Consider the following 13,434-nt stretch of genomic DNA (forward strand, 5'->3'; position numbering starts at 1 on the left):
AATAAAAAATTTAACATTCCTGTATGCTACGTCTTTGAAAGGATTTTAAGAGAGAAATGCTATTTTTTTAATGCAACTGTAAGAGCAGGATCTGAAGTCTTGCAGCCATAAAACACAATTGTGAAGTAATGTCTTATTACTAGCATATCTTATGTTAAGCTATAATATATTCTGAGCGCTCACTGTTTATCAGGATCAAATTATTACAGATTCTGAACTACAGTTTACATGCTTTCATACAGAAGGTGACTGATGCTGAATTTGGGACACATGTATAAGAAATACCAGTTGACAAAGCATTATTACCTACAGGTTAGGAGACACCTATGCTCTGTAAGTAAGACTGGTGTGGGGAACAGATACGTAAGGAGAGGCCACAGAGGGGAACCGATGGGAACTCAGTGGGTCAGTGGGTCAGCTCTTGGACACAATGACTGATCTCAGGCCACCTCCTGCTGCCGGGGCAGAAAGAACAGGAAAAGCTACGGGTTTCTGCTTCTATGACAAATGCCGAAAGAAACCATTAGAATAAGCGGCGCCTAATTTTAGTGAGGTGCTTACTACCCTTTGCTTGATGCTTGAATATAATGCATGGTAACCAAAAGACTTTAAAGTTTAATACCAACTGAGTAAGTATATTATCATGATATACGCCAGCACGCTTTAGTAAAGAAAGCGGCTCAAAACTTTTATTCTCTTCCAGGACCTAAGTCAATCTTAACTGCATATCTAAAAAATGAACCATAAGAGAAAAATGTTAAGGATTTGTTAAAGGCTAAGATTCTGAGATTCTTAAAAAATATATTCCTCTTGCAGATATAAAGTTGCTTGGGACATAAACATTTTTGTGTTCACTCTGAACAGGCCTCCATATTTTGTGGGTTTACAAGCAAACATAAAAATCACAGAAATAGGGTATATTTAGGGAAAAAAGCATAGCTCCTAGTTTGCCACAGTTTAATAGACACAGAGGAATACAGAAGCCAGAGGAGTCCCTCTATCAACATAAGTTTCCCAAAGCCTTATTTCATTTATATCCTCCCAGATGTGCCAATAACATGCTGACGTGTCCCAACAAAAATGAGAAAACATTAAGAAAAGCACACTGTGCCATGCCAAGTACTACCGTATTCCTCTACTGGTTCAACAAGTATTTGCCGAGCACCCACCTTGGGCCCGAAACGGGACACGACGAGGGTTCTAGCAAAGTCCCAGCCCCTCCAGCTCAGAGTCTAGAAAGAGCCTGGACAGCACCCACAGGAGGAGGCGGAGGGGCCCGGATTCCAGCCATGCGGGAGGTACTCACAAGGTGTAAACAGGAATGACAGAAGCCACAGAGGGCGGGGGCTATGGGGGAGGGACCACTACAGGCCTGGGGGAGGGGCTTCCCAGCCCGGATAAGTGACCTGAGGGCAGATGCTGGCCACGCTGGCACAGGGCCTGAGCTTGAGGGGATGCAGTTTGTAACGTGGGCACCGAGTGAAGGGACAGCTGCCCAGTTAGCAAGCAAAACGCTCAATACATATTTCTTTCTTCCTTCACACATACGAGTATTTCTCAAAAAACGTACCTCTCTGCACGAAGCACACCACTGTAGTAGGGGGGATCCCAAGGCATTAATTCCTACAATGGAAAAATTCACTGTTATAAAAGCTGTTGACTATTTCACAATTTCAATCAATAATTTAGCCAACTTATAAAATGTATACCTGTTATGATGTCAGAAAGTTTTATAAAAAGCCTAAAAATTCATGACTTGGCAGGAAATACGTGCCTTTTTATTTTGACTTCCCTCCAATCAGTGAGTTGAGAGGTATAAATGAGGCATAATCGCAGAATTTGGGGAAAAGGTTAACAAATGTCATTCTAAAATGTAAACTAATAAAAGTCAAAATTGATAGATTAAATTAGCCACGCTGAAATTTTCCCCAAAATGTAACCCATGTATTAATCCATAAAACATACTGCAGGTAAGATTAGGGAACTAAAGGTGAGACTAGGGTTCTTTCTAAATCTAAGCAAGAAGCTTAGGGTGGATCCCAGAAATGAAAGCAACAATTTAAAATGTAACTAAGGCAGAATTAACTCTAATCTTGGCAAAGAAAATGTCATAAAGAAATACGAGAACCACCACTTTTGACAGCTGGTACAGAACAGTGACGGGAAGCGGGGGTAGCTGTGCGGACCACACGCCTCGCGGGCTGCCAGATGACTGAGAGCAGGGCAGACGCCGGGCCGGGACGCAGGCGGCCTGGGCCCAGGCCCACGGTCCACAGCACGCCCACGCCGACTCCCAGCGCCCCCCCGCCTGCCTTCTCCCCCCAGCCCTGCCGGCCTCCTGCTGCTCCTCCACCGCAAGGCAGAGCCCTCCCTCCGGCCTCTGCCTAGAGGGCTCTTGCCTGGCTGTCGCCGGCCCCTCACTTCTTCAGGGCTGCTCGGGCGTCATCTTCCCGGGGGGTCTTCACCGCCCAGCCCCTGTAAGACAACAGCCTCCATCCGCTTCTCCTGCATTATTTCCCCACAGTCCCTATCACCACAGGACTAGCACAATCCTGATTTTGTCCATGTGTTTACTATCCCTTTCCTTCCCCTACGACGCAAGCTTCCTGAGGGCAGGGATTCTGCTTGCAATTCCCCCGTTGTATCTTGGCCCCTGAATTCTGCCTGGCACACAGTAGTCCCTCAAGAGTTATCTGCTGAATGAATCAACAGCGTCTCCCAGACGGTACTGCTAAATGCACTTCAACTGCAAAACCAAACACCTGGCACTGAGAAGAGCTCCGTGAACAAGGCGTCCATCCTTTACCAAGGTCCTTTAAAGGTTCAGTTTAGACATTATCTCCTCTGCCGACAAGGTATTCTTTCTCATGCGCCATGCTCACATTTTTATCAGGGAAGGGAACCAAGGTAAGACACGGAGGTTTCCTTTCTTTCTGCCCATGAGCTCCTGAAGGGCAGGGACAGCACCCCTGGGACTCTGGCCCCTGAGTGATCAGTTACCGGCACTCATGGCCTCCAACAGATGACTGTTTACTAACTGCTACGTGCCAGACAGAGCGCAGGCTCTAATGCAACAGAGACAAGACACGATCCCTGTACGAAGAGCTGACAACGGTCCAGGCAGCAGGAAGACAAGCAGCCCGCCAATCAGAGAACAGTGTGCCATGTCTATGACGTTGTACCATGCCAAACAGCCCATGAAGGGTGTTAAATCACAGGGGAGGGCAGGAAACGTCTGGAGGAGACAGAGCCTGAGTTGGGTTGTGAAGAATGGGAGCACGTAATCCAGATGTACGGCATTTGCTGGCACAAAAATGTCAGTTACAATTTAAAAATAAAAGAAAGCACAGCATGGTAAATCAACTATACTTCAATAAAAAACAAAAATAAAGTAAAAGAAGGGAAAGCAAAGCAAACAGTAAGTGAACAGCGCACACGAGCATCAGGCAGGTGTCAGTAGTGAGCAGAGAGCGCTGACCGGGCTCTCAGGCAGAAGAGGAGGCGGCCAGGAAGACTGCGAAGGGCTTGGTGGGAAAGCTGAGAGATGGGAAGGGGAACCTAATGATTACCTGAAAATGTTAAACAAAAGAGTGCAAGGCCCAACCAGTGTTTTAGAAAAATCCCTCTGGCGGCCCTGCATTCCTTCATTCCCATTCCGAGTAAGTGCACAGGACCTTCTCCACGTCCAGCGTGGGCCAGGCACCCAGCAAAGCAGTTGGAATGCAGGACAACTTCGAGGGGAGCAGAACAAAAGGCTAGAAAACCAGTCACTGTCGTCTTGGGGAGAAGGAATAATGACCTCAGCCAGGGCTGTGGCAATGGGCACAGACAGGGGACAGAGTTCCCAGGAAGGCAGAAGCTGCAGGCCTCGGTACCTGACACTATGGGCGGGGGCGGGGTGTGAACACCTGCAGGGCTCACTGGCACACAGCACGTGGCGCCTGAGAGCCTGCCTTTCTACCAAGTGCCCAGGTGCTGCCTCCCAGGGAGCAGTTTCAGAACCCCTGGTCTAGACTTAGTCCAGGGTCTGGCTAGGGGAGCAGGGTGAACGGTGGTACCTTCACCAAAACGGGGGCTTCAGGAGGAGACTGGGCATTTCCCAAACATCCTCAGAACAGCCGGCATCAGTAGCTACATAACATGTCCAGGGCTTCCCTGGTGGCGCAGTGGTTAAGAATCCACCTGCCGGGCTTCCCTGGTGGCGCAGTGGTTGAGAATCTGCCTGCTAATGCAGGGGACACGGGTTCGAGCCCTGGTCTGGGAGGATCCCACATGCCGCGGAGTGGCTGGGCCCGTGAGCCACAACTACTGAGCCTGCGCGTCTGGAGCCTGTGCCCTGCAACGGGAGGGGCCGCGATAGTGAGAGGCCCGCGCACCGCGATGAAGAGCGGTCCCCGCACCGCGATGAAGAGTGGCCCCCGCTTGCCGCAACTGGAGAAAGCCCTCGCACGAACCGAAGACCCAACACAGCCAAAAATAAATAAATAAATAAATAAATAAAGTAGCTATAAAAAAAAAACGCAGCTTTCTTTAAAAAAAAAAAAAAAAAAAAAAAAAGAATCCACCTGCCAATGCAGGGGACACAGGTTCGAGCCCTGGTCCGGGAAGATCCCACATGCCGCGGAGCAACTAAGCCCATGCGCCACAACTACTGAGCCTGTGCTCTAGAGCCCGTGAGCCACAACTACTGAGCCCACGTGCCACAACTACTGAGGCCCGCACGCCTAGAGCCCGTGCTCCGCAACAGGAGAAGCCACTGCAGTGAGAAGCCCACGCACCGCGACAAAGAGTGGCCCCCGCTCGCCGCAACTAGAGAAAGCCCGCATGCAGCAATGAAGACCCAATGCAGCCAAAAAACAAACAAACAAAAACATGTCCAGGGAGAACAATTTCGAGTCATATTAATGAACTAGCTTTTGGCAACACACTTCACCTTTTCTGTTCCTGTGCTCACCAAGCTAAACTCTGATCCATGACCTAGTTTCCCAAGTGGACCTGCCTACCAAGCCGAAGTGGGCGGATGGCTGATCCTAGCTACTCCGCTAGATACAGCTCTGACTACCAGTTAACAATCTCATGTGCTGCTCCAGAAATCAGTGACTACGACAGAATTACTCCATTTCATGGTGGTTGGATCTGGGAAGCCGGTCAAGAGTTTCTAACCCGGCTCAGCAGCCACCAGCAGCTACAGGAGAGGGGCCCCGACACCCCAGCAATCCCGTGGCAGCCCCGAGCCGGATGAGGACCCGCGTCCCGACACCTGGGATCTCCCCCCTTTTCAGGGCACCCTCTGGCCCTAAGGACACTCAGGCTGACTGGGAGGGTCACGCAATCGTTTGATCTTAAGAGTCGGTGTTTTCAGGACGGGTTTCACTTTGCCAGTCAATACTGATCTACTTCACTGAGCTCCACAGCTTAGCAAACAAACGTGTCAACTGCGAGGTGAGCACGGATGCTGAAGCTGCCACCGGCCAGGTCATCCCCCCCCAAGCCCCCTAAAGGTGCTTCACACAGAGACGCCGACTCTCCGTAGAACAGAGGCAACCTCTGTGTAAGCAGATGTTAACACAGGTTGTGTTAACAGACAGTATGGGTGGGTGGGTGGGTGGGTGTGTTTGTGTGTGTGTGTGTGTGTGTGTGTGTGTGTGTGTGGTAGCAACTAACCAACAAAAACACTGGATTTCCTGGAATGTCAGACTCGGACATTTGGATCAAATATTTCAATACTTTATTCCCCAAATCCAAGGATCAGAAACTAGACTATATACACCTTCAGCAAATCAAAAGAAAGTTCTAGAGTCAAAAGATAAAGACCTCAGCTGACAGACTGTTTATGTTATAATAAAAATATCCCAAGATGGTCACTTACAGAATTTTGAGGATTTAGTTTCATTTTCATCCCTCGTATCATCTCAAAATCTTTTATAGTTCTGTAAAACAGGTTTATCATTAATTGTTAGGACAATATTTTCATAATTACATTATAAAAGAACTAGTCTGCTTATGTTACTTTCCAATATTCATGATAAAATTAGAAGTGATTTGTAGTGCAAATGCAACCAGTACTAATCCAAATTTTACATGTGCTAGAAGAAACGATAATATATACATCAGTAAATTACTACAATTTCTACCTTTAAAAGCATCTTGGCAGAGATATGTCTTGAAAGTACTAAAAGCCTGGAAAAACTAGCAGTGTTAAAAGAAACATGCGAAGTGCAAAGTGTTAATCAGTAAACTTTAAACCACTGCTTTTTGCTACACCTTAAAAAAGAGGCTAACAAATTACTTCATATAAAAGAATATTAACATAGATTATATTCAAGATTGCTATTCATAATTTTTCCCCTACCAAAAAACTCCAGCTGGGCAATAATCAAATATGCACTTAATATTTGCAGAATATGAAATTTCCATCAGAATGAACTCCTATATACCACTATAAAACTCTGAAGATAAGTTTGCTCAAAATATAATCTATAGCTACATACAAGGGAAAAAGAATAATAATGCTTAACCAGCAAGGCAAAGTAGAATAAAGTCTCAAATAACTGCATAATCAACACTACTTCATAATATCAAAGCCACGACAGCTCACTGCATTGAAAGATAACTTTAGAATTTATAAATATAATCCAAACTGGAGAGGCCTGTGTTCTAAGGCATGAGTCTGTAACAGAAAATGGAAATTGGAGCTAAAATTAACACACTGGTGCAGTCAGGCAGCAAATGAGGTTTTAGGCAGCGCCACAGAGAGGTCACAGTCTCTCACAAACGTGCCATGCCTCGTCCTAGAGCCAGCGTGTCTGAAGGCTCCTGCGGGGCTGGCCCCCAGACAGAGCACTACCAGAGTGGCCCCGAGGACGAGGGCCAGCCCAGGGGGCTGGGCAGGGAGAAGGCCGGCGGTTGTGACAGAGGGACCGCTGAGAGCGCTCTTAAAGCACACAGCGGGGCAAACAGATCCGTCTACCATCCCCACCAGCCGCGCACACTGAGGCCGAAAGAAGAGAAATGCTACATCTCCAGCTGATGATAAAACTGATGGTACAAGCTAAAACATATAGTTTCAAAAGGTTTGGGAAACTTTAAGAAGTCCCTATCGATGATGAGCTCCTCAAGACGGCTGACTGGCTCAGCAGAGGGGACGCCCAAGCTTCCGAGACTGTCACCTTCGGGGGACGACTGCACTTTCACAGTAGGGCTCACTGCTCCTCCAATCTCTTGAACAGTCCACAGATCTGACGCAATATTCCAACACTTATATTCTTAACAGGTCACTTACTAATTGTTTTTTTATAAATCAAGTCTTAAAAAAAAAACTAACTAAATAACACGTACTCTAAAGAGTAGAATAAAAAAACAAACCTTTCAGAGAGTTTGTCAGATAGCTTCTCAAGGAACTGCATGACAGTCTCTAAAATGAAAATCCAAAAGAAAATATCTTTAACTACATAAAATAAAATGTACATACCTGTTAAAATTATAATGTGGTGATCATAAATCCACACACTACAATGCCTTTAAAGTGACAATTCTCAAAGGGAAGCTGGGTTGCTAACATATACTAGGCATTTCTGGATGATGATGATCTTTATTAAATAAACAAAATTAAACTGACATAGTAATAATCAAAGCTTTAAATGATACCCCAAAATAAAGAGTTAAGGGGAAAACGAAAGAAAAGAATCCAAAGTTTAATCTATTTCTATCTATTCATATGTATAATGGAAAAAAATGTCTGTCAGACATGTCTAATTTTTTTCTGAGTTTTCAACAGATAGCTAGACTCTGATTTGTTCATAAAAATCACTACAACTTAGAAACATCAGATTTTAAAAATCAGTGTTTTTCTGGGTAAATATTTTTATTTTTATATACACAGCAGAATAATCTATTTAGGATCAGTATCCAAAGGAACTATTGCAAAATTAGAACATTAAAAATTTAGGCTCTATTGGAATTTTTTTTTTTTTTTACTACTTAAAATACTTCGGCCATAAGTCACTATATGGTACAAACCCATAAAGGCAATGTAGTGGATTTACTGTTGTTTCCCATGATAGGAAATTTTTCATGTGACTTTCTGAATTTAGCACTTTTTGCCACTATTTAACATGTACAGAGCTTTCATATGTATTTGAGAGTGCGCTACACACACTGTTTTTCTATTTTCCAGATGGTCTTTTATATGTTTCAGTTTCTTGTTCAGTTTCTCTCTTGTCTGAGTAAAATAAGAGACTGGGGAAAGGACGGACCTAAACCAGGAAGCCAGGGGTCTCCCCACCATCAGTGCTGAACCAGCCCGTACCTCGTAACCTGAAAAACGCTGCCTCGTTTTAGATGGTGTTAAGAAAAACATCTGTTATTTAATTTAAAATAAAGTCTTTATTTCCAGATATCAAACCAGCTAGCATAGAAAACTGTTTTCAAATATATCTCTGTGTGTGCTTTTTATTTCAAAATAACCATTTTTTACTAACTTTCACCTATTTCGTTTTCCTAGCTCTCCTAGCTTTCGTAGTATTCAATAAAAAGGAATGAGTTTGAAACGGCCTGAGAGCAAATGCATGCCTCGCCGGAAGATGACCCCCTGACACACCTGTCACCTGGGGTCCACCTTAACCGGTACCCCTCCCACCTCCCTCCCCCTCTGTCGACAGCTCACTGCTCCTCACCACCACTTTCCCTTCCCTCATGAGACTTTCAGCAACCATCCAAGCACCTGCAAACTTCCTGCGCTCCTAAAATCCTAGGGCATTGTTTTCCATATTCTATGCATTTGGAACTAAAAAGACACTGACCTGTATTAAGGTTTATCTTTATACGTATACGTCTAAGCTCCCCAACCAAATGTTAAATCCCTCGAGGACACAGGTCACATTCGACACAACTACGCGCACAGAGTCCAGCTCCAAGACATTTCCATGCTAACCACCTTGTGAGCCGTGGATCTGCCAGCCATCACCCTGGGCGCTCGCTACTGCGGGGCCGGTGACGTCCAGTGCACGTCACTCAAGCCGGGGCTCAGTGCCCCACCTTCCCCGGGCCCCGGCTGCCCCCAGCGTCCAGGCAAGCCGACCAGTCTCGTCCTGGCGTGTGTGTGTGCCTCACCGTCCATCAGTGTTTCCACCTGCGCTGACCACCTGGCATCTCACACCTAACTCAGACCCACCGCGCTCCTGCCCCGCCCCCGTCAGCAGGAACTGTCTTCCCGGTGGCTCATGTCGAAGGCCTGGCTCTCCCTTCGGGTGCCACACACCCCAAACGTGACATCCCACCACCTGCACAGCCGCCGTCGGCCTGGAGCAGTCGCGTCCCTCACTGTGGCCACTGCGAAGCACCTCCGGATGCCCCTCCCTGTAGCCGTTCTCAGCCCCCTCGGCGGGGCCACGACCACTGAAGTCCCGGCTCAAACCCACCTCCCCCAAGGACGAGCCTCCTTCACCTGTGACCGCCCCCGCCCCGCCCCGCCCCGCGGGCTCCTCCTGCTCCTCCTCACGTCCTCACACCTGGGCCCCCATCTGGAGCCTCTGCTCACAGCCTCATCCACGAGCCTTCGCGGACCGTGCGGGGCCGCACACCTCCTGACACGCGCAGTCCTCCCTCCCCTGTACCACTTTCTCCACAACCTGTAGGAGCCAGGAACAGACCGGACTCTTCCCCTGCTTTTCTGTTCTCCTGTCACCTGCACACAAGCAGGGATTCCCATCTGTCCTACTCGGATTTATCTCCAGCGCCTAGAATAACATCTGGCACACAGTGGGCACTTAGTGCATATCTGTCGAACCAATGAACTGAAAGAGCCGATGCAGGTGACACAGAAAAAGGGGCATGTGGTCTCAGGTGGCCTACGGAGGAGCATGAATCGAGAGCCCGGGTTTGGGCTTGAGCTCTGCCACTTCTTAGCAATCAACCTGACCTGCGGTTCCTCATCTGTGAAGTGGATACAACCGTCTATCTCGCACGGCTATAGAGGAATGAAAGGAAATAATGGCCCAGAGTAGGCATTATATAACTATTACATATAGTATAAAATAATAAGACGTCGTTATAACAACGTGGTGACAACAGTGACCACAGAAAAGCACCCGAGGGGACAGAATACCTGTTTGGGAGCTAAAATATATAACACAAATTTTAAGTGTTCTAAGAGTTCAGGGACGAAGGAGTACAAGGGACGTGGAAACGTTTTAACAGGCTTCATGGAGGGGGCGGCGGGAGCCCAGCCCTGACACCCTGGATAGGATTTTGACAGACAGACACGCAGGCAGCAAGCAGGCCTCGAGTGAGGGAGACGTGCCCACGGCTGACCAGCGGGAGTGAGGCCAGGCCAAGGGGACGGCGTGCACAAGAGAGAAAGAAACAAGGCGGGGTGGGTTCAAGAAGACCTCCGAGGAGCTACGGACACCGCAGGGAACACGGGAGGGACAGAGACAGCACAGAGCCAAGGGTGACCCTTCCCGCAGAGCCCCTCCCAGTGTCCCCCGACCCCACAATCGGCACGTCTGTCCCAACGCACGGCCAGAGACCCCGGGTGTCCACGGCCGTCTGCCCCTCCCACTCGGCCCGTCACCGAGGCATGCAAACCCAACCCCTAAGATACACCTGGGTCTGAACAGCCCCACCACCGAGGCCACCCTACCCTGGACTCAGTGTCTAAAATGTAACTGTAATTTACTACACACCTTTGAACGATATGCTATATACATCTGTATCGTTTTCATTGCAAAACATTTTCCCTTATACATCATAAATCGTAGAGAACTGAACGGAGCAAACCCAGGAGAGATGCTCCCCCCAGGCCCGCCCCAGCACCAACTTTGCAAAGCAGCCCCCTTCTCTCTGAAAGGAGGGGTTTTTACATGATCCGGCCTACCCTGAACCTTGACTTCAGCAGAAATACTCTCTCTGACACTAATCCTAACCAATCTGGTCAGGCTCAGCACAGAAACCAGCTGAGTTAAAATGAAAACAATTCAAATCATCATCAGTGAGATTTTAAGTATGATGTGCTCTCAATGCGCACATAAAATACATAGGTTGGGCAGAATACATTCCAAACTATTAGCTCTATTTAAAACTTCTTCCGAGCTCCCCTGGTGGCGCGGTGGTTGAGAATCTGCCTGCCAATGCAGGGGACACGGGTTTGAGCCCTGGTCTGGGAAGATCCCACATGCCGCGGAGCAACTAGGCCCGTGAGCCACAACTACTGAGCCCGCGCGTCTGGAGCCTGTGCTCCGCAACAAGAGAGGCCGCGATAGTGAGAGGCCCGCGCACCGCGATGAAGAGTGGCCCCCGCTCGCCGCAACTAGAGAAAGCCCTCGCACAGAAACGAAGACCCAACACAGCCAAAAATAAAATAAATTAATAAAACTTCTTCCTAATAAAGAAGCAGAAATCTCAGTAACTGGTCTCTGACTATATGAAAAATAGAACAGTAATTTATAGCTATTTAAAATCATAAGTTCAGCTTCATAAAAACCCTACTTGGAAAAAAAAAAAAAAAAAAAAAAAAACCCTACTTTGTCCTTAAAGTTGGATAAACAGGCTTACCTGGATTTTTAGCCATTGTTCCTTGGAGAGCTCTGTGGGAATACGTAGAAAACCCCACTAACTTTGCCAGAAGATCTCTGTTGCTGAGCAATTCTTCTAAACATTTCAATTGACCAGCATTGGGATAAAGAAAAATTTTATAAGCGGCTTCTCGCACCTATGTTTAGAAAGTGAAAGGTAAAAGACAGCCGTACACGGTACAAAGTCCTACACCATAATAATATAGGGTACCTCCCCCACTTTGTTCTGCAGGCGAGCAACGCTTTAGAATAATGGTCTCCACAAGGTGAATAAAGCTTCTGGATTCATCACTGGTATGGGAGACACATCATACTCGACTGGGTTCTCTACTATGGGGCAGGGTGGCACAAATTTTAGCCAACACACGTGCCATGAAGCACCTTTAACCAGGTGACGTGCAAACTACCTGCATTAAAGTCTAAGTCCCTAGAATGGCCATCACTGCTGCTGTTCATCATACTTTGAAAATGAGGAGCCCTTTATGATACAGGAGTAATCAAACCATTTTCATTATTCAAAGCATTTACAGAATTAATCACCCCCCGTTCAATTTTTAGCGCTCAGTGACACTAACGTATTTTTAAAGGTGTGACTATCTTATCACTAAATTTGGGGGTCACAACAGACGTGGCCCCGGTACGGGGACCAAACTGCACAGAGGATGGAGCGCACGTACCAAGTCATCCGGCACTTCTGCACGCAGACCATCCACCAGCACGTGGTCCCCGGCCAGCTCGAAGTGATGTCGAATGTGTTCCGGCAGGAGATGCTTCTCAATCTTGCTGGGAAAGTGGGTTCCCATGAGAAACGCGCTGCTCAGATCCAAGATTTTAACGTTCAGGTCCACCGCTCTTTTACGCTGCACGTGGGGGCAGTAATAAAAGTTATTTAAGTAATATTTCACAACTAACTTAATAGGTAATCTATGAAGACAGCAAATCAACATATATAGCTGAATTATAATTTAATAAGATACTAAATATATTATGTGATAAAATGAATACTGAATATAATTTGTATCATAAATGTTTAATACACAGTAATGTACTACAAATGTTAACTCTACTTTTGACAGATATTTAATATCCTGACCAAAAAGTTATCCTTACGGTTTTTTAGTGCTTCTAGGCTTTAAGACGTATGTAACTTCTAGAGTTCTATTCGAAGTCTGGGTTATACAACGCATCTGTGAAATTAACAATATTGGGAAGTACAGGTCCTCCCCTGGCCCTGAAAACCTCTTAGTTAAGTGAGCCAGGGAGTAGTTGAATCTATTTGATATGATACTTAGAAGTATTTTGAGACTAAAAACATGAAGTATTTGAAGGGCAGATTAGAAAATATTCTCAGTCTTAAAAGATCAGGTACAAGGGCAGGGGAAGCAAGGTATAATTAATGCAGTTCTTCGCTGAAGTGCAGCGAAGGGGCACTTCCAAAGCTCTGCTGGGCACCCACTTGCGGGGTTACAGCAGGACAGCAGCAGAGAGGTGAGGAGGGCTGGAGTCGGGGCTGCTGGGGCAGGACCGCATCCCCCAGCCCCACGGCTGGCACCGTCAGGCCTCAGGCCGTCAGTGACAGTGACAGAATGGGGTGGGTTTTCTCGTCAGTCACACCCCTAGGACACCATCTCCTGAGAAAACCTGTGCCATCAAAGGGGCGCCACAAATATTTGGGATGAAACTTAAAACTGAGGTCCACATAACTGGTCAGGTCCTCCTGGGGACAAGGGGTGTATTTTCAGGCACTTGTTACAGGAAAACTACACAGGCATCCAGACCTGGGCTCAGGACAGGCTTCAGGTGAAATCACAGGCAAACTTCCCGGCAAGGGGGTCAATAGCTATTAACAGGTTCTAAACTA

General features: G+C 47.0%; 1 protein-coding gene across 4 annotated transcripts in view; it reads right to left on the bottom strand.

Moving 5' to 3' along the window:
* The window catches only part of MIPEP (mitochondrial intermediate peptidase), a 141,135-nt gene that overhangs the window by 108,764 nt on the left and 18,937 nt on the right, over positions 1-13,434 (bottom strand). For all 4 annotated transcript variants that reach the window (XM_082365049.1, XM_082365051.1, XM_082365050.1 and 1 more), the window contains exons 6-10: positions 12,251-12,433; positions 11,554-11,710; positions 7,366-7,414; positions 5,870-5,930; positions 1,571-1,623 (exon numbers count right to left, since the gene is read on the bottom strand). In XM_082365049.1, the coding sequence (XP_082221175.1) occupies positions 1,571-1,623; positions 5,870-5,930; positions 7,366-7,414; positions 11,554-11,710; positions 12,251-12,433 (503 nt within the window). The remainder of the gene's footprint in view (positions 1-1,570; positions 1,624-5,869; positions 5,931-7,365; positions 7,415-11,553; positions 11,711-12,250; positions 12,434-13,434) is intronic.

Source organism: Balaenoptera borealis (genome assembly GCF_965194805.1).
Source record: "Balaenoptera borealis genome assembly, chromosome: 18".
Lineage (NCBI taxonomy): Eukaryota > Metazoa > Chordata > Mammalia > Artiodactyla > Balaenopteridae > Balaenoptera > Balaenoptera borealis.